General features: G+C 40.3%; 1 protein-coding gene across 12 annotated transcripts in view; it reads right to left on the bottom strand.

The window, feature by feature from the left end:
• Positions 1–24777, bottom strand: part of MTSS1 (MTSS I-BAR domain containing 1) — a 126869-nt gene that overhangs the window by 84328 nt on the left and 17764 nt on the right. For all 12 annotated transcript variants that reach the window (XM_059836180.1, XM_059836176.1, XM_059836184.1 and 9 more), the window contains exon 3: positions 23208–23281. In XM_059836180.1, coding sequence (XP_059692163.1) covers positions 23208–23281 — 74 coding nt within the window. The remainder of the gene's footprint in view (positions 1–23207; positions 23282–24777) is intronic.

The following is a 24777-nucleotide window of genomic DNA, read 5'->3' as shown; positions in this document are numbered from 1 at the left end:
CAACAGGATGCAGCTTTCTGCCAGCAAGTGCAGGTTACCTCTATCCGAGGGATATCTTCCAGAACACGTTTCATGCCATTAAAGCACTTACATTTAGATTAACGTATTTTGTGTGTCTCATTGTTAAACTATTTCTCCATAGCTTCCTTCCTGGGAGTTCATTTTCCTCTTGAAAATGGTCACAAGAAAATAAAATGCCCCTTCAGAAGTAAAGGGATATTCAGTAATCAATCCATAGAACAGACCTATTTGAAACCCCCTTTTCCAAATCATCAGTTTCTGAAAATAGTTCTTTTCCTTTCACAAATTAACTAACTGGGCAGTAGAAAAATGTCTTTTTTTGTTTTGTAAATTACTACTGGAATAGTTACAAACTGTATTAATGGTTATCAAGTGTACCTTTTTATGGTAGTGAAAAACCAGTTCCAAATTCCAGAATTAATGCTGTTACTAGACACTTGTTTGGCTTGAGAACTGAATGAGAAAATGTAAGCTTCCAAGTGGCTTTCTATTTGAGGCTTGGGTGACTAATTATGTATTCAGATGCTGCTTGATTTAATATCTACTCAATTCCCATTCTGTTTCTGTGGGAAAGAGACTCAAAAGACTTTGGAAGAAAGTTCTCCTGACCATGAACCAGAACTTTATGATGCAGTGTTTTAAAAGGAAAATTAAATCACACAATTGGAGCAACATAAACTAATCTGCTTCTTGGCAGAGGAAGTCAAAATGTTTCTGCTAGCAACATGTGAAAATGGGTAATAATAGCAAAAGCTGAACTATGCCCTAATTCCCCCTCCTGCTTAATACTAACAGTGCCACTGTGCTACTTCAGCATTATTTTAGTTCCAAGAAAATGCATATAAAGAGCAGCAACTGAAAATCAGCTACCTGAAAATCCAAAGTTTCCCTTTATTAAGGATTTCAGATCCAACAGACTATTGCGGGGGAGGTGGGGAAGAGCCCAAGTTCCACATGAACATGAAAATTAACTTGGTTGAACATTCCCTTTTAGTTTGATGTAAACTCCTTTTACACACCTGGGAAGCCTCCAAAGTAATCCCCCAAATTTTGTTTGTCATACAATTTGATAACAAATATACTTTGTCCTGCATGACCAATGTGAACCTTGGCCTCCCATTCAAGCTCTGGTTTTCAAAAGTGTCAGAGATTCCAGAAACCCATTTTTGGTTGTTCAACAAGTATCCAAAGCTGAAAGCAAATAGCTATTATACCTACATGGGTGTGCAAATATAGCAAATACACTTTTTTGCAGAGACTTGTCTCTGGGAAAAATGTAACCTAAACATGTCTGTTACTCGTTACTTCACTGCAAATATGAAGTTTAATACACTACTGTAATTAAATGAGTAAGGCAGAATAAACAAACCATTTAATTCTTAGAAGAATCCTGTTACCACTAAATTCACATATCTGTTTAACCCTTGCTTCTTCCACCCCCACATGAGGTTATATGAAATTTCTCAATCTCCCTTTCTGTCTCTCTAAGATGTTGATAGTTTTGAACATTTAGTGTTGGGTGGGCATAGGGAATGAGAAGTCAAAACAGTTTGTGTAATCTTAATTATACAGTAACAGATTTACATTTTGCTTCCACAAAGACTAAATTACAGCATTTCCCCAAGACTAAAGATACGGGATGTCAGATTCAGCGTCCATGTTTCTTTATGGGCTGTCATTTATCTCTAAAAATGGCACCAGCACACAAGGGTGCGGCACCAAGGCACGCTCTCAAAGGCTGACTTATTAAGGCCACATCTCACGTGTGGCACACCACATCCATTGGCAACAGTTGGTGCTTAATCCAGGAAAAGACAGGTTTATTCTTGAATTTTAAACCTTTATTCCTACTTACTAATTTTTTTAAAAACACATGTGAACCAACTGAGCCAGACTTGCTTGCCACATGAACGTCAATGAATTTGAAGTTACGAATTTGCTGTTGAACTCGCCTGTTTTCAGTGCAGATTGGACTGCATGATGTAAAACACCCCAGACAGTTCAAGCCATTGCCTATTCCCATGTCTCCTCTCTTCCAATTAGGAAAAAAAGTAATAGTGTAAAACATTCCAACCCAACTAGCATTTTTTCCTTCTTTTGGGCACCCAGGAGCAAATTCATGCTCAAAGCAAGTCAATGTTGACACCCGCAATACGTTTGCTGCCACCTTGAATTCTTCCACCTTTCAGGGGTTCATTTGAACCTTGTTTCCTACTCTGTTCAAACACCGAAAGTCCTGAAGTCCTTCTCCCTGCCTCATCCTACCCTCTCAGACATTGTAAAGACCACAGCAACATTCGCTTGAATCCGAGATGCTCATGTCATCTCTTGGCACATCTTCCCAGGTCAGCTGTGCGATGCTGCTTCCTCTTAGAAGAATGAGGAAACATTGCTAATCTCTTTTCCTCCTCTCATTTTTAGTCACTATTTCACAATTAAGCACAACCCTCATGACATTTAAAAATAAAAATGTCCAACCATCATTTTTCTCTTCCTCCCACCCGCTGTGTGTTTGATATGTTTACTTAAATATTTAAATTATGAGGCTTTCCTGTGCCTGAAGTAGTGATATTTGAGGTATTACTGGTATTTTTACAAGATGCAGGTGTACTCAAAGTAATTAGCAGTTAAATACAGATTCATCTTTTACCAGTTATTAAGAAACACTGAGCAGCACTATTTAAATAGATAACATCCTGCTACAGAGAAAATATGATTAAAAATGTATGCTAGTGAAAAGGATCTTATATGTTATTACAAAAAGGAAACAATGGAAACAATAAGCTCTGCAAAACACTCTTTTTTAAATAGAGACTGTGTTGAATATAATGCAGATTATCTGGGAGAATATGCAGATATCACAAAAGAATGATGAGATAGGAGTTTTAACTGTGACAGAGAAGACTTAGCAAGAAGTTAAAAAATAAATTCTTTGTCAATTGAGAGAAAATTGCTTGAACAACTCTGGCATCTGATACCAGTTCAAGGCTTTTTGGATACTACAGGATTCTCCTTTTTGTCTTAACTCAGTCCCTGTTAGAGACCACACAAACATTCTTCTGCTAGAAGCATTTGTTTTTCAAAGTTATTATTAGCCATGAAGATCTAAAGCAGATCTGTTCTCAGCTACATTCATAGCCCAGATGTGGATATTGCGAAGACTCTGCATGAAAAGTCAAAGCCAAGATTCCAGAATCCCGTACAAGAGGATCCACAGGAGATGAAAAGAAGGCTGTCTTCAGCATTTCCATCTTACAAGCTATTTAGGGGACTATGACTTCATACTTGTTTGTTCTCAAGTAGCACAGATGTGCTCTATCAATTCATAGAGTTGAAAGATGATGTGTAGAATGAGAGTTAAGAAAAAAAAATCACTTTTGCACCCAAAGTTGCAGCAGTACAAATGTGAAACTGATAGGATTTGCTGCATTATCATTGGGGCAGAATATTTCTTTACATAAATACTTACATTACATTTTGTCTGACCATCATGTCTGAAGAGATTCTGAAGCCAACAACAACAAATCTATAGCTGGAAAAAGTTATTTTGTCCATGTTCTCAGCTCGTCTGAACTGCAGGAACAAATGTAGTCTGAATCAGCAGCAAGCCTTTTTTTAGACGTGTATGCTAGGTGCAAGATATTAATTTTGTTAAGGGTTTTTTGGTTTTATTTTTAAATCAAGTACTGCCACTTTTAAACAATGCATCCTATCTTCAGAAGTCAGAGAGATAAGAATTTAAACAAAACCCAAGCAACCTCTATACGAGGGAAGATACTAGTAGGTCCAGAAAACTGACTTGCTGTGTCATAACACAACTTCCAAATGTGCCAAAAAGGGTGTAGTAAAATTCCTTTTTATGTTGCTGCAAGTTTGCAATACTTTCTGCCAGTAATGCTTATGGGGAAAATACTTTATATAGCAACCAATAAATTTCCCCTTCCTATGATTTTTACTTTACCTACCACATCTCTACCTCCCTTGCACACATGAAAGTTACATTTGCCACCAACTGGAAAACATAAAACAATGCAGGCACAAAGATAAAAATGTGTAATGGATTCAAGAATTTGCATTGGGATGTCCCTGAACACCAGGATGCTACCCCAGAAGCCATCCCGATTCACTGAGTCTTCTGTAGAATATCACACAGCATCATGTAGTCACAAACCGAATTGCCAAAATTTAAGGGATACATGCTGAACGCAGTGCCCATATTCCAGTCAGTGGTACAAATTAGCAAGGGAGGTTCCTTAATTACAAAGTGCTAAATTTAGGACTGCAACTCATTATTCACCTCAAAGGGTCACAACCATGTTCATTCCAGCAGTTACAAAAATCCACCTTTAATGCTGTGTGTATTACAGTGTACGATTTACAGCACATAGCATTTAGTTGTTAAAAAAAAATGGCTCCACAAATGTGAACACTCCCATTTCTTTTTCCTCCCCCACTCTCCCACTTCCATTCAAATGAGGTTAGCTAAGAAAAACCCTATTCATAGGAATTAAAAGCTAAATATCCAATCTACTCTTGCAATGAACAAGTAGCCTCAGTCAGTGTCTGTGCCATAAACCTGCTCTGGAGGTTTATAAACAGGCCCCTGTAGTTTTTAATTTGAATGAAACACGTCTGAGATATTAGAGATGCCCGTACCAGTGAGACCTACTTGAATACTGCAAGACCTGGGGTTTGTACTACCTTAACCAAAATAAAATACTGTTGCTTTTAAAAAAGAAATTAAGATTCACAGATTAAAAGAAATCATGCACCTGGACTAAATCCCTACATTTTTAGTTACTTCTGTAGTGTAAATGTCTCAGGAATTAGAAGAGCTAGGGGTTCTCATGCTGTTATTCTGATGGTACTATGAACAAAATCTCTCCCGCCAATATTCTTGTTCCAAAGCAAGCTCAGCCACATACACAGTGCCAAGCACGCAGGCACTGTCTCAAAGTTCTTGTAATCAGAAAGTTCATTAAAAACACTGTTAACTATTAACCTCCAGTTTAATGACCTGCAATTGCATTATCACTCAGCTTCCATGTCCTCATCCAGCTCCAAACACAGTTTAGCCTCATCTTGTTTTCAGAACATCTAGCAACAGGCAAGATCAGTGCCTTGACAAAGCTCAAAGCATGGCAGATGCAGGGATCTAGCACTAACTCTTCCTGTAGTGCATACCATTTAAAACAAAGCAATGAACCTCAGTCCTGAGACATAAACCTCTGTAGATCCATGCAATTCCATCTTCAACCAACCAGCAAGTATGAAAAGCTCCTCTAACCACTACAATGACCACTGTTTACTGCCGAAGAGGTCCTGCGTGCCTAAGGAAGCAAATTCTCCAGGAGAAGAATATTCTGAAGGTAACCATACTTTCTACTTGGCTCCGCAAACCTTGCTCATGGAGAAAGACAATAGTCCAGCTGGGTAACAGGTATGCTGGGATCCTCCACGTTTTACATACTGTCTTGGTCCACAATTTTTTCCTGCCTGTCACAGTAATTAATCCAACAGATCTATTAAGGCACCAAACCAGACAATTCCATCAGCTAACTTGTGGGAGCTACGCATCCTTTCAACAAAGCCTTAGGACAGCTCATTTCCAGTCCCTTTACAGCAGGTGATGACAGGTCATACCACCTGCAGTTTTATGACCTGTTGCGAATGTGCAATGTGAGACACATGAAGGTCACAGCCTGTTGTACAGACTAACTGTCCAGGTCACAGGAAATGGAGACAAACCAGAGATCTAACAGCTGAAGTTGTTACTGCTTTAACACCAAAAACGCAATGCTTACTGCTGAAAGACAGGCTCTAAAGTGAGTAACTATCTGAGACTACTAAAATGTCCAGCACAAGAAAGTAGCCTTAAGATATTATTTCAAGTGTCATGTAATAAAAATATTCCCTGGCAGCTGCATAGAAGCACTAGGAAATCTGCAAGGTCTAAGGCTGTTTTCTCCAGATACAGTGGACACATCCAATTGAAGTGGTCTGGAACACAAATCAAAATTGCATGTTACAAGCTGCTGGACATCTGTTGCCAAATGATCTGTTAATTCTTCTGAGTCTTCTTAAACAGAAGATCTCTCACCCTCCATAAAAAGAAAAATAATCTAGCAGTAGTTGATGTAATTACATTTAATTCAATAAAAAATTGCCCAAACTGTAAGACTACCCCATAAATATGTAAATTTCACACTTATGAAAAGACTAGTCAATCAACTCCATGAACAGATACTGAGATATTAACTTGTTTATATTGTTAAATGCCCATCGCTTTTGTCCAGATAGTTGAAATTTCAATTTGCACACAAAGTACTATTTATTTTCTCTCTTTATTCAGCTTGCGGGGGGGGGCGGGGGGGGGGGGGGGGAAGGAGACCAGCATCTTGCTTCTCTCCAATTAAAAAAGAAATTGCTGAATATAGTCAGCACATTTTCTCTCTAGATGAGAATGACAAATACAGCCAGTAATGCATTGTGCTGTATTTCTGGTCTTACAGCTGCTTAAACCCTCTACTTCCAAAAGGAAGCATCTCTAAAGTAGACAGCAGTGAACATAACTTGCCCTATGCAAATGTCTCCACCTTTAAAAGAAAACTAGTTCCCTCCGTGCTTAGTGCCTTCTTGTAGTGCAAATAAAGAGGGAAAGAGAGGAAAGACAGCTCAGATTCCCCCCTTCTGTTATTTCCGGAAGCTGTTTGGGAAAAGAGCTGCTCAGGCTCTGCATATCAGAGCAGCCTGAATTACCCCAGCCACCAGCAAAGGGCTTCTCTTCAGCCAAAGATCGTGCTGCATCCACGCACTCTTCAAAGCTCCTTCTGCTGATCCTCATGACCATTCCTGGAAACTATTACTTGTGCAGTCCAAAGCACGGCTCCAAGTACATCTCTCTAGTCAGAACAACACATGCCTAACAGTGTTATAAACCACTCTGCACACAGTACAAGGGAATCCATGCAGCTCCAAGGCATTTTGTAAATAAGTGGATATGCTGCATACCAGACAGAAAAATTTAACAGCATACAAGAACTAGGAATTTAAAATGCATACAGGACATCACTGACTTAATTACGGCAGCAATCACGCTTTTTTTTTTAAATGCTTAAGATTACTTACCCTACTTATTTAGCTTTAAAATGTCAGAACGCAGGCACAAAAATGGGTACTAACCACATAAATAAGAAAAGCAATATGCTGCTTTTCTTCTCTTTGTACAGTTTTATGCAAATAAACACCTGCAATTTTTCTTCTGTTTCTCCACATCTTCTAAACAGCAGAGGATGAACATGCTTAACGCAACACAGGAAAAAGTACCTGAAAGATAGAACACACCGGCAGGACACCACCTACCTTCATCCCTTAAGCCTGATGCAATTTCAACTCTGACACTTTAACAGACTTCTGGCTAAACAGTGAAGCAGCAGAAACTGCTATCGTCAGTTGTTCACTGTTATTTTATATTCTTGCTCTCATTTCTAGGCAAGTGGACTGCAAAAAAAAAATACCACAAAGCATCAACACAGATGGCTGTTTGGCATCCTCCAGCCAACCTCACACCTGCAACTTCCACGACCCCTGCTGCAGCTGTGCTTTTTGTCTCCTCTCATCCCAGCACAGACAAAAGCTGCAAAGTACACAAGTGTTAAGTGACCCACTACCACCATCTATTTCATTAATGAAATAAGTCCTTAGGAAATCAAGATGCAAGCCTGCACTCTTGGCTCCACTCCCACCAATGCAGCTCTGCTTGTACCATAGGAAGAGGTAATAGTCAGGCAGTTTGGTCAAGATCATTTGCTGTGGGGGTGGGAAAGGGTGGGTTATTTTGAAGTCTCAATCCAACAGAAGGAGGAAAAAAAGAAAGCATAAAAATTGACAATTCTGAAGAGAACCTGACAGTCACCAATACCAACATGAACCGCAGGAGCTCTGTGCTAAACAGTGCATCATGAGCCCTGCAAGGACAAAAAGGGATCTTCTTCACTGCAGTCTTCTTTAGACTCCTGCAGCTAACCACAGCAAAATGGGAGTTACCAGCTCTCTCCACAACGTATTACTTATTCCTGGCCATGACATTTCATTCCAGGCCATTGCTTGGCACAGCTATTTGCACGAGCACCATGAGATTCACATGTGGTATGTATTCCTGGTGGTATGTATTTATATTATATATATATTCAAGGTGGTACGTATTCCTGCTTGCTCTGAGATGCAGCAGTACGATCCCTCCCATCTGTAAATTTTATGCAAAATCCACAGATGATAGACACCACCAAACCCAATGTCTGCATTTTCTTCAGGACTCAAGTCAAGGAAGGCAATCCAAGCAAGACTTCTTGTGGGTACTAGTTTGGTTAAGAAATTTTTACATGTATTTTTACACAAAAAAGATGCAGCCAGAGCATTTTCCAGCACATCTGCGACTCCACAGGCGCTGCCCATTCCCACGCCTCTCTCTGCTGGAGGGCTGCAGCCATGGCTGCGTCCAGCACATGGCTTGCGGTAGACTAAGCCCTAACCAGCCCTCCAGAGATAATCAGGTTAGATCATCTAATGGTCCTTCTGGTCCTTAAAAAGAAAATTAGCTGTGAATCACTTTGATGCTTTGAAACCCTGGTACAGATTCTCCAGCAGACTGAGACCAGCCACCGCAAGATGAAACTCAAATCAAAGCCAAGTTTTACTTTTGTGGTCAGCAGCACATGGCTGCAGCCATACATATTTCAAAACCAAGGTGAAGCAGATGACCAGGGAAGAGGGGTGAAGCCAAACTGGCTGCTCCCTGTCTGTAGGACACAGAGGCATTCAGCTGGCTAAGAAACCAAAAGGTAGGGAGACAAGGAGCCTGAGTGGCTTCCTGGCACAATGCTTTCCATATGTAAAACCTAAAATGGCAGTCACTGGTCCACCACCATTCACTCACTCGCCTCTACTTATCAAAGCACAGTTCTCTCATCAACTGGGCAGAACTTGACATCTTTGCCTCTTGGGCAGGTAATTGGAGTGAATAACTTATCCTCTAATCATGTTTCACCCTAATACTTTAAAAAAAAATCTGAATTATGCACTAGATGGCTATTAATAAGGATAACCCAAGAGGCTTTTTTTTTTTAGCTTAGAAACTACTTTTTCTCCAAGACCTACCTGTCCAGTTGTCCATACTAAGGTGGCTCACCAATATTTAAATCAGAAGAGGTCATCGCTGTTTAGCACTCCCACAGAAACCTTCCCAGATTTAATTAACTGGTAAGTTATATTGAGAATGTATCCATCCAACCTAGAGATGCTATTCCTCACGTTCCTGCCAAATCAACTCTACTCCTACTCTTCCTCCAGCATAACTGAGTCTAAAAATAGCCTTATAAAAATATTAAAATGGTTTTCATCATAGCTTAAACTAGTGAGATGGCTTTGACAACTCTTCCCACAAAGCAAACTCCCTGTAGACCTTTTTTAAATATCCTAAAAAGAGTTGCAGCTCTTCTTACAGAACTGAAACCTAAAACAAGTTAACAGAAAACAAAAAAGGAGGTAAATTATGACAAGCAGAGTGTTCATCGCTGCATGGAAAGGTCTTTGTCCAAATATACTGCATTTAAGAAATCTTAATATTGTGTAATTAAAACCTGAACTAATATGGCCAGGGAAGTGGAGCTTTAAAAACAAGGTTTTCAGGATTGTCTAGTTTGACACCTCCTTTACCTGGCAGAAACGAGTTTGTCTGCCTTAATCCTTTCTATACAACCACTGAGAAAGGTCTGTATGTGTTACAAGAAGAGCACCTGAGGTTTTTAGGGATCAAGAAAGAAGAACAAAACTGTAGCTAGGCCTAACGCCATTCAAACAATCAAGAATACTGCATCTTGTTCAGCTCATGTTATTACCGGTCCTCTGGCAAAACCAGGCTATTCTTCAAGTTACGTATTTCTGAGTCATCCAACTTCATGCAAATATGCTGAAAATGCTGCAGGAAACATGTAGTGCCACAGAAAGAAAGGAAGCAGCATGGAAACCCACAGAAAACAAAAACCAAAAACCACAGGTAAGCCTCTTTCCAATAAACACAAGCACTGCCCTCTGCAAAGCAAAACTGAACAAGACAGGGAAATCTAGACAGACCCATGAAACACCAGAAAACAACAGTTACTCCAGACTTCTTACCAAAAAAAAAAGGGGGTGGGGGGTGTAAAAAAATCTAGTTGCCCTCAAGCTCCTGTGAACAGGTATCCACCTGTTCAGCTGCACTAACGTTTTGGGGTAGTTCTGGGCATGCAAAGCGGCATGTCTAGGATCCTAAACAACATTACTGAAGAAATTAGGTGGCAGGTATTCCAGACCCTACATTTTTAATGTAGTCACTTTGCAGGAGTTACGTGACATCTCACACTGGATCTCCAAAACAACGAGTAATTAAGTAACTTGCACAAACTTCGTAGATATTAAGACCAGAAGAAAATCTCATTGCTAGACATAGGTCATACAAAACAGATGCGCCTGGCAGTTTGACATCCAAGTCTTGTGGTCAAACTACCACTTCACACCTCCATCCCAGGGGATGTTCAAACCTCTACAATCCAGGACTGTTCTTGGAAGTCTTTATTTTATTCTTCCTTTAACTAGAACTAAATCTCCCTTTAACTAGAAATCACCACAATTATGTAAATTGCTGTTATCGCATTGCTTGCTTTAAAAAAAAACAAGTTATACTTGGAAATTATAAATTCTGTACATCTACGTACTGAAACTATTGTTTGGGGCAAAATAGTCATTACAAGAAAGAGCTAAAGGAAGAGACTTGTATTTGCCTTGTGTCCCTTCAACCTTTTCTCTTTGTAATTGTTGGAAGCAGTGAATCAAAGGTAAAATGAACTGACTTGCCCCAGTTTGTTTCCATGCAACTTAAAGCTGCATCATTAATGTTTAATGTTTACTCCCATTGGTCACTAGAAGCTTTTTACATGCTGAACATGTTTCATCTAAGAGACCTTTTCTCTTAAAGTGAGAGAAGAAAGCTATTCATACATCCTTCAGCTTCTGGGTAGACCTAAAGGCACAAATTTTGAGTCCAGCTTCCTTTTTTTGAAAGAAAAAAAAATTACACATGAAAATAACTCTGAACCAGACTGGGCCTAACTTGAAATAAACAGAAGTTAAGCATTAACACAAAACATACAATGCTTTATCCATCATGATCATTACCTCAAAAACCGACATCTAGAGAGGCTGAAATTCTGACCGTTTTCAACAGACTAGGCAACAGTCAAAACCGTACGTTAGAGACAGGGAGCTTTGGAAAGGATACTGAATAGTTGTACTTTTTAACCTGACCACACTTTAGCCTTCATTAACCAACCTCTTCACAGAGCACAGAACAGACTTCTTGCCACCCTGGTTCAAAAAAATCCCTTGGCAGGGATGGGCGGCTGGGTGGTCGTATGCACTTTTGAAGGCATTAGCTTTTTTCCTGTGAGAGAACCCATTAACTCTAACACAAAGCCTTAACAAGAAAGCTTTATTTTAACAAGTAAATTTGTTTTAAAATACTCACATCTGAACTATAAGCTCAATTACGCTGTGCATAAATTCACCCTACAGTAACATCTGAATGACCTTCTTCACTACCTCTATAGACACACACCAAGATTTCAGCACTTCCGCCCTAGGAGGGAACATACACCAAGCTTTTTCCCCCAATCCTAATTTTGGAAGCCATGTTTAATTACTGAGGTTGCCAACAAAGAAAATACATTGTGAAGAACAAAGAGTGTCTGAAAATAGGCAGCCACTTCAGAGAGAATAGCTAAAACCCTTGTTAAAACGCAGCTTGAGAAACACGGAGTTTGTAACTCCTACTAAGGCCAGCCTCAAGCTTATGATGAAAGATTAAAATCTGTTAGTCTAAATCAATTACCCATCCTGAATGCACATGGTGCATTTGAACCGCACAGTCTGCAGAGGGCTTTGCATCACAGTACATACTCAGTGACAGCACTCATCTCCCCAGCAGCAAGCTAAATTTCAGCTTAACAGCTCAAACATTCCCTTGACTATATTCATAACCAAGGCTCCTGCCTCTACAGCAGCTACAGAAGAGCTAGCATGAACTCTTTACCTTTGAACCAGAGTGACTAACGCTCACACTGAGCGCTATTCTCCATGCAAGATAACCTAGATTTAAAACGAATACACATTCACAACAGCATCAAAGAGAAATGTGCCCTATTGGACTCCAGTGATTTTGCAGACTAGCAGAAAATGAACAAGCATTAAAAACAGGGATAATCCATCACAATATGCACTTTAAGTATTTACTAAACATACTTTGGATTTAATTTATTTATAAGAACTCAATGTTCCAGATTTGCATCACTATACTGTTTAAATATAATAAATCCTTATTCTAGGACCTCATTTCAGCACTTTGCTTAGTACCTGCTTGCAAGAAAGGGAAATTTTTTTACTTCTACATAAGTATGTAGATGAAGATGATTTCTCAGCAACATCAGTCGTTATATTCTTGAACAGTAGTTTCCAATCCTGCTTCTCAAACTGTTACTCTGGTCATATCTCAGTGTCAAATTATCTCAGATTATTCAAATGCATCATTACCCTGTTGACGCAATTGGCTTAATCCAGTAATAATTTTTTTTTTTAATCACTGTAATACTTTTTACTATGGACTTGGATATGTAAACAGCAAATACAAGAGATGACCTGTCTCAACAGTTTGTTGAGGTTTTTTTAAATAAAAACCCTCATTTCTTCATGAGTGTGTACCTGATGTCCCCTAAATATTCCCAGCACAACACATGCAGCTCCTCCTTGTCTTCCATCCATTTCTTCCTTTCTACACTCTCCTTCCTCAGCCTGCTCCAGCATCCCCAAATACCAAACAAACTTGGCGGTGGCCAAGTCAAGGCTCCCCTTGAGCTGGCTGAGCAAACGGCACTCCTCACCTAACCAGATGTGTGTGCGTGCACAGTGTGTGCATGCCTACAGGTGCATAAGACATACAACTCACCCTCTCCTCAAAGGTGTTTTGCTTTTTGGGGGAGAGGGCTTAGGAGAGAAGCAGGGGGGAGCACGTGCTCATACACACCTCCTTTTCCAGCACAGTCATGAAAGCTGACCTTCAGTCATACACAAGGACATCTTCACACTTCAGACTATTTCATCAATGCCATACTTTAAACTCAAGCTTGGCCTCAACACAAAAAGAGACCAAAACTATTGCTGCCTGCCTAGGTCCAATTTCTGTACTTAGCGGACTTACCTGGACAGAGACCAGTGTTCTGCACTCCTTTCCCACCTCCATCACGGAATGGAAGTTTTACTTTGAGAGTTACCCTAAATGGAAGATTAAGTTTCATTTTCATGCACCTGACCCCACGATGCCTTTCTGGACTACTTGCAAACTGTGCAAACCAGGCCTTCCATACTGCCTGGCGCCCTGAAAGCCTACAATCTACAAGCCAAGCTTCAACCCTCTCCATCCCCTTTCCCTGCTTAACCCTGCAAAACAAATACATTCAGTAGGTGTGTCTGGGCCTAAGTGAGGGCAGAAGCTGGTCTCGCAGATGAAAGCACATTAACAGTGCTATTTATCAAGCTCAGCAGAACAAACACCAGCCCTGCTTCAAAAGAGAATAGTGGCAACAGCAATGGCTGTTACTCCTGAGAGAAAATGTACCCAGTTCCTAGGCTTACGTTTCACTCTGGGGTGGGCTGAAGTGACTCCAGAACAAACACTCAGTGGTGTATTCTTCAGTGTTTCCATTCAGCAGCTCTCCCTCAGGGGGGAAAAAAAAAAAAAGACACCACCCCCCCCACCTCCAGCTCCCTTTTGCAAAATGCCTATTTTTAGACCTCAACGTACATGCTGAGGTACACAGAACTACTACTGTAGCAATGGCAGCCACAACCTCCAATTTCTTGTTTGTCATCAAATACTTATACAGAATTGCATCAAACTGCAAAATACGCTCAAATACAGCTCCAAAGCAAAGTCCCAGCCAGCTCCTTGATATTAGTTACTATAGAAACCAGTCCCTCAGCACAGGCACTCACAGCAGGAAATCATGCAGATTTCAATTTTACATAGTAATAAGTGCTGCAGGAGAGGAGAATTTCACAACAATTGCAGGGGTTGATTGTACAAACCTCTTCTACCCCGTGACACCATCACGCTGCAGATGAACATTCTCTCCTGCCCTCCCACGCACACAATTGCCACTACTATTAGTTTTGAAGTGGTTTCCACAAAACCTGTGTTGCTGCAAAGGTTGCAGCATTTTTCAATGGCTTCATTAGATTAGAAAACATACTCATTTTTACATGCAAGAAGCCCAGGTGAAAACAACAATACAAGCAAAGACTGCAAAGCAGTAGAACAATTTAAGCATATATAAACGTAAGTACACAAAGTCCAAACATTTCACAGGAAATACTGTCAGGTCACAACCCAGGGCTCCTTTGGAAACAGCCCATCTTCCTTTCCTTCTCCACCCTGTCCAAAAAAGGAACCTGAATGGAGGGCAGGTCACAGATTAATTTGTAAGGAAAACCACTGTAGAAAGCACAGACAAGAGGAGGGCTCTGAGCCCTGAAATGAAACAGCAAGGTAATTATATTATTTTAACTTTTCAGAAGTAGTTCTACAGGTTGGACTTCATCAGGTGTGGGAGTGGAAGAGGAAGACACACAGCACAATGCACTTCTTGTCCTAGGCAGATGCTAATTTTCTAGTGAAATTCAATAACCAGAGCGGATTCTTCCCCACCTCTCTAAATGAGCCCGTGAGCCTGAACAGTGCGAGTTTTGCTACCTCAACCAGGGAAGAAAAGAGCAGGGAACCACTTCACTGAAGAAAATTAACATGTAGGGGAGGAGGGAAGGGGTGAACAGCTTGCACAGCAACAGGAACAAACATTTGTGCTGGCAACACCCGACAAATCATCGAACAAACAGGATGAGAAAATGAAGGAAACTGGTCTATTTTTAAGCAAGACCTCATTATTACCATGAGCATGCACTGCTTCCCTGGAAGCAGCAGGTATGCAAACATGAGATGAATCATATCACCAAGTAAATCACCTGGCAGTAGGAATGCTAGTTTGAATGGACACAAGCAGAGTGAACACACACAATCTACCATCCTGACACTTCCAAAAGCATGTGGAGGAGCATCTTTCTGGGAGGCAGACTGCATTATGGAGAGCAAAAAAAACTGTTAGACAATGCAAATGTCACTGTTGATTCTGTTAATGACTTTTGTTCATGCTTTTGTTAATGATTAGACAGAGCTCCATTGTTCTGGACACTCCATTCAACATTAGTCTGCTGGAGCTTTTAATTTCACTTTTTGTATGCCTCTTACATCATTAGATACAAACACCATTTCTGTCCAGCCAGGGCAGCAACAGACTTAGAGAGTTGGAGAAGACATCCCAAGTCAAAGCACGCATTTTTATGCCACAGCCTTCACAGGAATTGCCTTGCTGATATAAAGAAATGCCGCAAGTGGTTCAAGGGACCTATGGACTGGGGTGCAATGAGGTTGAGGTAACTGCCTGGACCCTGGTCAGTCAGGTCCACGCTTGCCTCCCTAGAGGTCTGGTGAGTTTGCATGAGGCCAGTTGACTACGCCAACCTGATCCGTCACCAACACATGATCTCTTCTTGGAAGCCGCCTCTGAGGTGACCAACAAGACGACAACTGCTGAACCTGCGTTTCAAGACAGCTGTAAGGCACCAGGGGTGAGGCAGCAGAAGCACAGCAACTGCTCTGCTGCCTCCACAGTATGTTATGGGCAAGGCCCACAAGGCAAGAAGCACTACCCTGCTTTACAGAAACCTAGCTTAGTCTGAACTGATTTTTTAATTCTTCCATGCCACACACCACCTCCCTTTCTGTCTTATGGCAAGTAAGAAAGATACTAAATAAAATGCAATGGAAATGGATCTTGGGCTACCTTTGCTATCCAACTGGATATAAAAAAATAAAAAATGCAACAACTCTGATGTTGTGGTTACTATAGAATTGTTGTTATGTGCCAACTACCAATTTATCACATCAAAAGGCTGACTGAATTAGCCTGAAAGGGGATCTCCCACCACAGGAACATGTGCTACACTAGGAAAACCAACCACCAACCAAAACCTCAGCCTCTGTTTTCAAAACCACATCCCATTATCAAAAGGATGCCTTTGCATCTTTGCTTCTAACCTAATAAATTATCCAAAGGAAATTCGCAGAGCCATTTAGGATTTATCCTCATTATTTCCCAAACTGGATGTTTAAGGGAGATGGTTTAGTGGTGGACTTGGCAGTGCTAGGTTAATGGTTGGACTCGATGATCTTAAAGGTCTTTTCCAACCTAGACGATTCTATGATTCTAAGACACTGAAAGTTTGATTCTATTGCTAAGACTGAGAAAACTCTTTGGAGCTACAAAAATCAGTATTTAGTTACTGAAGTGTAGGTGCTCCATGTGAAGATACCCACAAAGTCATCACATAGTTGGGAACAACAATCAATCCATCCATCCCACGCCTGCAGAAAAACAGGACTTGATATCCTATTAAAAGTGACACAGCTGCATAAGGAAGAGGGGAGGAAAAACTACAATGAAGATTGAATATATGAAAACTTAACTCTCTGCTGTTCCCCCTCCCCACACTCCCAAAAATTTGATTCAGATGATAGTGAATAGATCTACATTCAGTCATGTAATAAAAGGCCAGCCACTCCTATCTTGACACACCTGCCCACTCCTTGGATGAAGCATTAAAGAGGCTTATTTGCTTCTTCCCCCCTCATCCTTTTATTTTTCTCCTTCACAGAAGTTAGTCTTGCATTCAAATTTTCTGTTTCTGTTAGCATACACAATCATCTTGCAGCTTTACCCCTTTCCTAACAACACTTCAGTCTCTTAGCAAAGCACCTTAAGCTCAAAAAAATACTGGGTTGTAGGGCAAATACAGACTCTACTTACACACCACACTGTGCATTGTACAAAGGGGTAACTGACTAAGTAAGTTACTACAGCAATTATTTTTATCTATTGCCCTGGAAACCTCTCCTTAGATAGGAGCATCAAAGCAGCACAAATGTTGCCAACGACCCTGAGCTAGATTTTGTCTTTACCTCAAGAAAAAAAAAAAGCCAAAATAAATAAAATTTCTTTATGCTGCAATGCATGCACTCACCCAAAGAAAAGGCAATGGTAACTTTTTTACCTGCAGAGCAGCCCTTTTAATCCCCTAAATAGAAAATCTAGTCATTAATAACCAAACCACTTTTCTTGTATTTGGGCATATAAGACGTTCATCCCATATTGACTGCTTCAGCCAAACGGGCTCAAATCAGCAGCAGAGTTCTCAGGCTACCACACATGTTGAAAGACATAGACCGACATTTGCTACTTGTCTAGAGAAAGATGGGAATATGGAAAAAGATAATAACATAGTGCTGCCTGTTATATGTGTGTTTGGTAGTTTTAGCACTTGTAAGCAGCATTTCCAAGTCCCACTTCTCAAAATGCAACAGATGTGTAATATGCATCCAGCTTCAAAATTATCTGCCAACGATTTTGAATTGGTCCTGTGTTTTGCATCATCTTCATGAAAGTATAATGGAAGACTGAATGGCTCATTTAAATAATTTTCTTCCTGATTATTTTTTATTTGAAAATCCACAAAGAAAAAGCCTGGACTGTATTATTTTACTTCAAAGACTCCATGGGAGGAATAAGTGCTTATTACAAAGTCTTGTCTTAACTGACAGGAAGCTCAAACAAAGGTTTTGTTATTTGAGTACAAGCATCTGAAGTTAAAGAGGAGTCAGAAAGACAAAAGAATTGGACAATGAGAACCCCTTTCCTCTTGTGCCCAGCTTTGTTTTCACTCTGGAATTACACACAGGTCATCATCACAGCTCCCCCGTCCACAGCCAGGAGCACAGGAATTTATTTGCAAAGTGTTATACAGATTTTAGGTCCACTCCTATAGATTGTGGTATCTTTCCCCACCCCAGGCTCCCTTTTTCTTTTTTTCTTTTCATGAAAATAAAAAAATAAAAAGGCACTTTTCAGTACTGTCCATAACATTTTGCTGTGCACCAAGGGTTTATCCCTGGGGTCACACTGTGCCTTATTTGCAGTAAGCGAGATACTGGTTCAGAAGGCCTAAGCACACTTACTTGGGAGATAACAGATGCTAATTCCAGCACTGCAACACTTCATGCAGCTTGTCACCTTGGAAAACCACTTCAATACATACCATTTATATCCTGGCTAAAATGACAACGAAACACCCAGAGTAAGGACTACCCGAAGGTGTACTCACACAATACAGATGCAGAGTCTGCCCAGGAACCCAGATCTGCAGCAAAGGTACTATTTTAAGCAGCTTTATTAAACATGAAGAGCAGTCACTGCATACTGCAGTACAGGAGCTACCCGAGGCAGACACTCACAGATATTAATCAGATTTAATTTTGTAAGTAAAAGCGTTAAACCATATTTACATTTCAGCGTGCTGATAAAGTTTAATGGGGCCTAAAAAAGTACAGACACTTTAAGGCACCACTTCTTCCAGGCGATACATCCTGCTCCTCAAAAGGGTAACGTTAAAACAGCTACGCTGTTTTTAGTACCCTGTCACTGCTGCGTGCCATGCAGCTCATGCTGAGTTTTGCTTCCAGGTCTGCTCAGTGTCCCTTTGTAGCTGGTTGACCATCCACAGCTCATCCCTCCCCACCACGGACCCTCTCTGCCCACCAGGCACCCTCAAATGGAATTTCCTGCAACTCTTGTCAGTAGCTCTGCATTGCCTTAATGTCCTCTCAGACATCTGTAAAATGAAAGAGATGGAAAATGTAAATAGCACCAACCAGCATGACAGATGTCAAAATTACTAAAGGCAGGGAAAACATACCTTTAGTAGCACTTGCCAAGTTGAAACAAGGCAACTTCAAACAGCATTACAATCCAATCCATGGAATCCAACTGGCCAGAGAAAACCATGCAGCACGCTGAAACATATCTTGAAGTGCTTTAACTAATCCGCTAATATCAAACACACCTATGTATATATAAAACCCTTCAATAAGAATGAAAAACAAGAAACCCGCAAGAGCGGATATCAGCTGCCTCATTAACAATCTCACTTTGAAGATCAATTTTAAGCCTCAGGGTAAATCAAAGCTTTTAGATCATCTTTCCATAAATTTTAATTTACACCTGTGAAGATGCAGGTAGGCAAGACTGGGGCAGGTTTTTTCCACGGAAGCCGCTGACAGTGTATTAAGTAGATATAGAAGAAGTGTGCATGTCTTCACATTAATCTCCCTCATAACACAAGGAGGAGTTACTCTTCTCACCTACTTTTTCCAGTTCTTGAATTCTAGCACTTATCTACAAAGGACATTCAAATGCAGCAGAGGCAGAAGAATACTAGCATACAAAAAGCAAAGCAGTTTACACACATCCTTTTACATACTGTTCAAACCCAACTTACGATATGTTTATGTGATATACATTTATATTTGGGATGCACAGTTCTTGCTTTCATAAGAGAATAAATTTTTAATACACAAAATATCAGGTAAACAGCTATTAAACAAAGTCAGAGCTAAATCTCTTTCATGCTTCTGTTAGAATTGATGCAGATAAAAACATTCAAAGTTTCAGATTGAAAAACTTAAGCCATATGAGAAAAACCCAAAACTCACAAGCACACACCTCCCCAAAAGGAAACTTCATTGAGGTTTAAAGGTATCCTGAAGTATCTATTTAATTTAAGATTTTGTGAGTATTTTGTGAGTATTCTCTTTAATAATCACAGTGAGAAATAATACCAGATTCCACTGCAGACTATCAAGTTCTGCCAGGCTGTATGCCAAACAGATGTAGCCTGAATAATACAAACAGCTAAATAAATGCATATATCTTGTCAGAGCTTAAAAGTCAAAACATTTGAACGATTTTTTTTTTTTAAAATTTCTGGTACCAGCAAAAAAAACAGCACATGCTGCTATATAGCTAGCATTATTAGAAAATTAACAACATAACTTGACGTTATGACGTTTTTCAGATGATCAGACCCACGCAAATAAAACCTTTTGGCGATAGATGCATCAGAACTACTTTCCCTGTGTTTTTCCTTGTCAGGCTGAAAGCAAAAAGCATTGAACTAAGGGAACTGAACTGAACTCAGGGAAAATGAGAGACTAAGCTTTGATACGCATCTAAACAGAGAGACAGCAAAGAAGGAAGCAAAAGCTGAAACGAGCTAGTCGGGAAATTCATCTGTGTATGAGTCACCACAAAACACTGGGTACTTCACATTCAGGGCTTTTCCTACCTCAAAAGCTACAACGTGAGGAAAATACAGCAAAGTATAGATTACCTGACTCATCCAACCATAGGTTTTACTATAGGCAGAGCTCCAGTTATGCCCTGTATTTGAACTCCAAATGGGAATGCGAAGATAAACATCGTTACCGTTGCAGAATTAGAAGGAAGCAAACGACATAGAAAGACGCACCAAAAGGGAAAAGTCAATGTTTAGGAACAGTGGTAACGGCACACGAGGTAGAGAAAGATATCATCTGGAACAAGGGCTGAGTTGATGGAAATAAGCTCTCATACTTGAACACTTGATGTCTGCAAAGGTAATCATCTCCTCTTGCGTGTCTGTGGACATGTACATCCGTGTAAACACTTCTTCTTTCAAAGCTAATGCTGATGCAAACGGATTAAAAAAGTAGCCAGAGAGTGCTTCCACTGACTGATAAAACACCTTCATCAGCTACATCAATGGGTCGTAAAAATAACAGGCCACTTTCTGTAAAACTATAAGCAATTACAAATCAAATGCAGCACCCAGCTTCAGTCATCCTACAGGGCACTAACACTGTCCTTCCAAAACAAGCACCTGCTTCACTATTTTCATACACAGTTCCCAGAAGAAGCATTTGGCTCATACAATGATAAACCAGCCTTTTGATTTAAAAATACACCAACCCTCCCTGTTTTTTTCATGTAAAATGCTACACAAGTCTTGTATATCCCCAGAAGTCGAATATGAATTTTGCTGACTTTGGTTAACCTGTTACTGAGAACCCTCTAAACAGTGTGAAGCATAGCCAGATGTTTGATTAGACAAATATATGATTTTATGAACTGGATAAGTAACAGGCAAAATTCAACGAAGAATTTTTCCAAGTTAGATAACTCCTCAAAGGGAAAAGTACGACCCCATTAAAATCCCCACGTTAGAGAAGAAAAACACTAAGTTTGTTTGGTTTTGTTTTCTGAATATGGTTGTTTATAATAACAGCAAAAATACATTTTTATGAAATTGTGCCCTAGTAAGTCATAGGAAGGTTTGCCATCATCTTTAATGGGGCCAGGTTTTTATTCCTGTCCACAGCAAGCTAGAAGGATCTGTATTTGTTAAAGGACCAATGCGCAATCTCAGAGATGCTCCAAGGCAATAGACTACTTATACATAAATAATCGAATGGACATGAGTGGAAGTTGGGGTGTGAGGCAGATCAGAACCACCAGCTAGCTTGGAATTTTGATTCTTTGCCCAGAACATCACTTTCTAAAAATAAAAACAAAATTCCCTTCTATCCTTTCAGTCATGGAAGGCAGAAAGACAGAACAGAGGAGCTATACAAATTTGGCAGGCCTGGATTTACAGAGCTTCTTTTGTAAAGGATGTGTTCGAAGAGATAAGAGACAAGACACGACGCTTGTTGGACATGGTCCAAATAACACAGCAGAAAGTGCAAAATACCCTTCAAAAACCTGCACAAGCCATTTTTGTCAGAGAGTAGGAAAGTTTCAGCCATTCTGGTATCTGACTGCAGGTTCTATAAGCCTGCGGGCACAGCCAGAAGACAAGTCTCAAGGATTTTGGTAGGGTTTACTTCATTTTCCCTTTGGAGGAGGGACAAGAAATAGAAGAGAGCATGCTCGAAGGAAAGACATGTTAGAAATCCAAGTTAAGTTCTGCCTTGGGTCTCATCCTTAGTTTATTCCACTTTCTGGAGTGTTTATTATTTTACATGAGTAGATTACCCATAATTTACAGAAGGTATGCATGTAATGAGGAACTTCTTATCAGAATGTAAATATTAGCTTTAAAAAGGAAAAAATATTGTTCCCTCTTGTCATTCTATGGTTTGATACTTGCTCCAGCAGCTGCTACTACTCCTGTTAGCCAGAAATGGAGGCAAATGGAAGTCTGGCTGAGCTTGCACACTGCTAATGGAAACGCACACTCTTCATGTTAGCAATATTACTTTCTTACTCTTCAAGTCAAACGCCAAGGACGTATTAGGACTTTAAAATGTTACAAAAACCTCTAAGGTTAGAGGTGACCAAAAGCTACTCATTCAGCAGTGATACGCGCACTTTGGATTTGCTCTTCAGCAACAGAACCCAGGGACACAGTGACCATGGGGAATGCCCTACCGCTGCAGGGATATCTGCACGTGATGCCTTGGTCGCTGGGCATCCAACATCAGAGAGAAGCAGCCTTTTGTTTCCTTCCAACTCAGCAGCCTCAAAGATTGCCAGCTGCACTATTTTGGCCTCTGTACTCACCAGCATGCTTAGATTGTTACCCAGAGAAGCCCACAGCCCAGGAAAATGAATTTTGACCAGTAATGTCAGACTTGAAGAAGAAGGACAAGTAAGACCTTCCTCAAAGATACAAGTACAGGCTACTATCATCATTATCTGCAGACCCCAAAGGCCATAGCATCAGTTGGCATCAGCTCTATCTTCAGCAATCCCACGCTTATTTATACCAGCTGAATATCAAGCCTTTTACATTTACTTAAGGTACAGAAGCATCAGTGAATACAGATTTCAATAAATCTTGCTTTCTAAAATATTATTCATCAACATATAATTCAAATGGTAATTAAGAAGTGTTCACATGATGGATGACACATTTAAATTACAGGTTTCCAGCATTTTTTTTTTCAGTAAAGACTACTTCCTTTTTCACGTGCTGCTTTTTCAAAGTGCAAGTCCATCTAACAGATGTCTCACAGATCTGCTTGTCAATGTAACAAGTTAGACTTTTTTTTATGACGACAAATGGTATAAACCACACAGCATTCTGTTAAACTCAATATTGACACATCTGCTTACCACGTGTATTAGTAGCCATGTCAGCCACTTTCTGAAAGGCATCCAAAAAGGCAGCAGCTGCTACTACTGTAGTCCTGAAATGCATACAGATAACAAAACATTAGCAGTGTCTCATTGCTGCCTATTTAATTATTGCCAAAAACATTTAGGCTTATAAAGAATACCACTGTGAACTTGCAGAGGCCACAAAAAATCCTCTTTTATATCTGAATTTAGCCTTTTCCCTCCTTCATTTCTTAATCCCTTCCTTGCTTTGTGTTAGCACTATGGACTTGGAGGCAGCCATGCTAATTCCATGCTGTGAATTGCACAGGACAGGTGCTATTTCAAAAGAGCACAGCCGTCCCCTTCTAGCTGATTTCCTCTGATGAACTAATATTAAGCAGTCAAACATGAAAAACAAATCTAACGCACATTATACTGCACCCATTAGTATACAAATTACAGCCACTGCTATTTTCAGGGAACATGTGTATTTTAAGAATAAGCATGCAGGACCTTCCTTTTATCTAGGATCCTGGCCAAACACCTTCCTGAATTTCTCATCTGAGGAGCACAAGCATCCGTTGAAACAGAAAATAGCAGCTTCTTGGAAATCAGACTGGTCTGGAGTTCTTGGGCAAATGGGAAAGAGGAAGAAGAAGAAAAAATCTCCAAAAAAACCCCAAAATAAACAAAACAAATGAAAACCTTTTCTGACCCAGTGCTCCTCCCAGCAGGTCCCTTTCTGAGAGGTACACCAGCAATCTCAGACTCCACAATCCAAAGCGTCAACCCCACTAGCCCCATCTCCCTCCAGATCTGGAAAGCACATACAGACCACACATCTCTTCAAGTAGATGGCAAACGTGAGTTACAATTTTCCAAACACGTTTGTTCTACATAAGCAGGCCCTAGAGCCCTGAACACCTCAGGTCGGTACCAGATTTCTGATAGGTTTATAGTCTGGTTGACCCAATTTATGTGAAAGTAGGCCAGGGCTCTACAGGTAGAGTGCAACTGTGCCCTGTCCACAGTTACCTCGTAGTTCTGTTTCTGCACATCTTTTCTTTCAATAACTCTAATTTCTTCTCCTGACAGTAACAGTCAGCCTCTCCAAGCAAAATCCTGAAGGAGGACATCAACTTCACTTTGTTTCAAGAGCTCCTTGCTACCCTCCAAAAACCCAGGAGACCTGCAGGAAAGCTGATCCTCAGCCAAAATGACCACAGGACTGCTTAATTAAGGCAGATTTTATGCAAGTCTCACTCCAAATACGCTCAAGATACAGGGGACATAACTGGCAGCGTAATAGATGGCCTACTGACAGCACAAAAGATTTGAACACAAAAAAGGCTTGAGAGGACCAACCAAATGCGTAAGGACTCTCCACATGCCCAGGAGACTAAAGGGAAGGCAAACCCCCCACACACCTGACAGCTAGCTAGTAATATCGAGACCTGGAACTAGATAACCTTTTCTGGGATTTTTCTAACAGTGTTTGTGTTCTTCATCTTCCAAACTTGTGGGTCATGCTGTTATTTGTGTACAGTGTTGTTAATTATTAATTATATTGCTAATAACAAAGTTT

Source organism: Gavia stellata, chromosome 3 (assembly GCF_030936135.1).
Source record: "Gavia stellata isolate bGavSte3 chromosome 3, bGavSte3.hap2, whole genome shotgun sequence".
Lineage (NCBI taxonomy): Eukaryota > Metazoa > Chordata > Aves > Gaviiformes > Gaviidae > Gavia > Gavia stellata.
The sequence above is the reverse complement of the archived record's forward strand: the minus strand, read 5'-3'. Positions and strand labels throughout refer to the sequence as shown.